At 36.6% G+C, this 3,432-nt stretch overlaps 1 protein-coding gene across 1 annotated transcript; it reads right to left on the bottom strand.

Moving 5' to 3' along the window:
- Positions 1-600: 600 nt before the first annotated feature.
- MYB81 (MYB transcription factor MYB81) lies at positions 601-1,765 on the bottom strand. Its single transcript, NM_001250780.3, is given in 1 exon segment — positions 601-1,765. A coding segment is annotated over 1 exon segment (822 nt). The 5' UTR covers positions 1,680-1,765; the 3' UTR covers positions 601-857.
- Positions 1,766-3,432: the final 1,667 nt, after the last annotated feature.

The following is a 3,432-nucleotide window of genomic DNA, read 5'->3' as shown; positions in this document are numbered from 1 at the left end:
TAAAGATGAAAAGAAAGAAAGATATTAAGGGACTGCAATAAACAATCTCCACCCTGGCCAAAGGCCACCACCATCTTTACCCTGAAAACTTCCCCTCTCCACAGCTTCTCACAGGACACTACACCCTCCCTATATAAACATTCTGCTTTCTACCTGCTAGAAATCTCTCCATTTACACACCACCAGCTGTCTATTTGGTTATGCTAAGGAGCAGTTTAAGGTAATGAGTGTTAATTCTTGTAACATTTGTAAATATCACAGAAAGTCTGACCTCATAGTCTAGGTAGCTCAGACTTGTAGGGCTAGTATAGGTAGCGCGGGAAGAAGAAAACGTAAATTCAGGATTTTGAAAAAAAAAAAAAAAAAGTGGACGAAAGCACGTGCAATTGGACGCACAAGCACCCGTGCGAAATGTGAAAAGCTAAGAGCAAGAGGAAGAATTCTGAAAGAAAGAAGACCAAAAAGGTGAAACGCAAAACCAAAAGGAAAATTGATTATTTTATTGATAAAAATTCGAGAAAGCGTAACGTGTGCACAAGTGGTAGTTCTTTTGTTACTAAGAAGATATAGATTACTACTGTTTAACAGGAAAAAGCACTATTTGATTGATTATCATCCTTTACTTCTGTTCTGAGGTTCTGTACAGTGCCAAAATTATTACCTATTTTTTACCCTTAAGTAAAGGGAAATTAAACTTAAAATTTAAAGTTAACTACAAAATAAAATAAAAAATTGAAAAAAAAAAAACACCGTTTCCCATTCTCGGTTCTCACTTTTCTCCTACTCTTGTGATTCATCATCATTCATGTGCCAGTTGGCTTGATTCGAATCTCGAAACGACACCGTTTTCTTTTTCTTCACTCGATGTTGCTAATTCCCATGCGCTTCACCACCGCGTTCCCAATCGCTTCGGTTTGCATTCTGAACCCATTCTTCTGTTCTTCCATCCCTGACATGTAACTCCTCACTTCCTTTTTTATCATCTCTTGCATCACTCTCAAGAACTCCGCGTTGAACATTTGCTTCCCTCGCTCCTCCACCGTCTCCGCCGGCAGTGGCAGTGGCGGCGGCGGCGGAGACACTGGTTGAGGTACAGTGAACCCAGGGAGAGACAAACTAAGTGACGTGGCTGGATCGGGAGCGGAAGAAGCAGTTTCCATGAGATTGGGCATGTAATGGGCCGAAGGTGAGGGGTTTGACAGAGCGGGAAGGCCCGGATCGCTCAAATCGGAGACTGATGGGCTGGCAGGGTTCAAGTGGGCCGGGCCGACGCTGTTGGATCTTTTAAGAGGCTGACGATGCGTGACGACGTCGTCGTCACTAACGGCGGAGGATTTTCTCTTGAGAGTGGAATTCCAGTGGTTTTTGACGGCGTTATCGGTGCGGCCGTTGAGCAGGCGAGCTATGGTGGCCCACTTGTTGCCGAACTTGGCGTGGGCCATGATGATGGCCTCGTCCTCCTCCTGCGAGAAGGGGCGATGGGCCACCTGCGGCGAGAGCTGGTTGCACCACCGTAAGCGGCACGATTTCCCGGATCTCCCCGGAATGGACTTGCTTATCACCGACCAGTTTCGAGGCCCGTGGGCCTGAACCAGCGCCCGCAGGGCCTCGTCCTCTTCTGGGCTCCATGGACCCTTCACCCTATCCATTTCTCTGCTTTTTCCCGATGATGATACCATCAATAACAATAACAAAATAGTATCATTAAAAAATAAAAATTGTGAGAGAGGGAGGAGGAGGAAGAAGAAGAAGTGAGCGAGGTGTGTTGTTTTGTGGTTTGGTTATGACTCTGAGAATGAGGAGTGGGGAGAGAAATAAAAAAAATGTGAAAGGCGATAAGGATGACTGGATGGACCGGTGGATGTGACCGGTTGGCGAAGCAGTTACTTACTAGCATACAGCTGGCAAACCAACACGCGTGGGAGTTGGAGGCTCTTGACGGTTACACGTAAGATCACGCAAACGGTGCTGTGTTAGTTATTATTATCGATAAAGCAGTAACTAATTAACTAATCCTCTTCCGCTGGTTGCTATAATTAAACTCCATTAGATTAGATAGTATTAAATTAAAATTATTATGATATGTTTTCTATTATTAGTATTTTTTTCATTTTTATTTTATTTTTTTAATTTTAGTATCGTTAAGTTGACTTTTTCTAATTTTGATGCTTTTGTAAGTTTTTTTTTTAATCTTTGTTGGTTTTAGTGCTTCAAAAATTTTAATTTTTTATTTTTAGTTCATAAAAACTTATGTTTATAAGAATCAAAATTAAAAAAAATATATAAATTTACAGACATAAAAATAAACAAAATATCCTATAAGATCAAATTTTAACAAATACAAACTTAAAAAACTAAAATAAAAAAAAATGAATTTATAAAATTTGAAAATACAAAAAACATTAACTTACCTATCCGAAAAAAAAAACATATTTAAATCTTAAGAAAGAAGGCAACCAATAGCTAAGAGAATCCACGCATCCATTAACGAATATCTCCTCTTTATTGACTATGACAGTTAGTTGAACCGTTGCTGAATCTAATCTTATCTTTAATTAAATCCGAGACAAGAACGGTAACTCCATTTTCCAGCAGTACCTTGATAATAAAAAATAAAAAAACTAATGAATGAATCTTAAAACCATGATGGTACTACTAAGTACCAAGGAGTAGTACTAAGAAACGGACGAGAGAAAATAAATAGACATAGGGAACAGAGTAGACATCTAGATTGGTTTTGTTCACTTATTGCATAAAAAATTATACGGGTTGATTTAGATTAAATAACCTCCTAGAGTTATACACTAAACAGGAAATATTTTTTATTATTCAGTCATTGTTTCTATTTTTAAAGTATATATGATTAGTTTTAAAAGATAAATACATACCAATTTAGGTTCTAAAAAATTATTAATGATTGTTTAGTTTTTTAAAATAAATGAAGTTAGTTCGTTTTTTTCGGTGATCAGATCAAATTTTTACTTTTAAAACTCGACGGTTTTTGCTGGAAGATAACTACTTATAGTTACAGATGAAATCTAAAATTAAACATTAAGTTAATTGGCCGCTTTTAGATTTTTTTTGTGTTAAAATACAATAAGAAATCGTTAATATTAATGCCTAAGACTGATTTTCATTATTAAAAGTCGGAAAATTGTTAAGAAATAGTTATTATACTTTCCCCTTTGAGATGTATTGGATTTTTTTATTAATTTTAATTGTTTAAAATTAACCCTGAAGGTTGATATTTTGTATGTTAAAAAGGAAATATGAAATGCTTAATCATTATTAACTCAAATTTATTTAGGCTGATTAACTTATGTAAGTCTATCTACCAAAAAAAAAACTTATGTAAGCCTCACTTTTTGTTAAACGGGTGTAATTCATAATTGTAACATCTAATAAATTTCGGGTAATAATAAAAGTGTGTGT

This window comes from Glycine max, chromosome 14 (assembly GCF_000004515.6).
Source record: "Glycine max cultivar Williams 82 chromosome 14, Glycine_max_v4.0, whole genome shotgun sequence".
NCBI lineage: Eukaryota > Viridiplantae > Streptophyta > Magnoliopsida > Fabales > Fabaceae > Glycine > Glycine max.
This window is presented reverse-complemented; position numbering and strand designations above follow the sequence as displayed.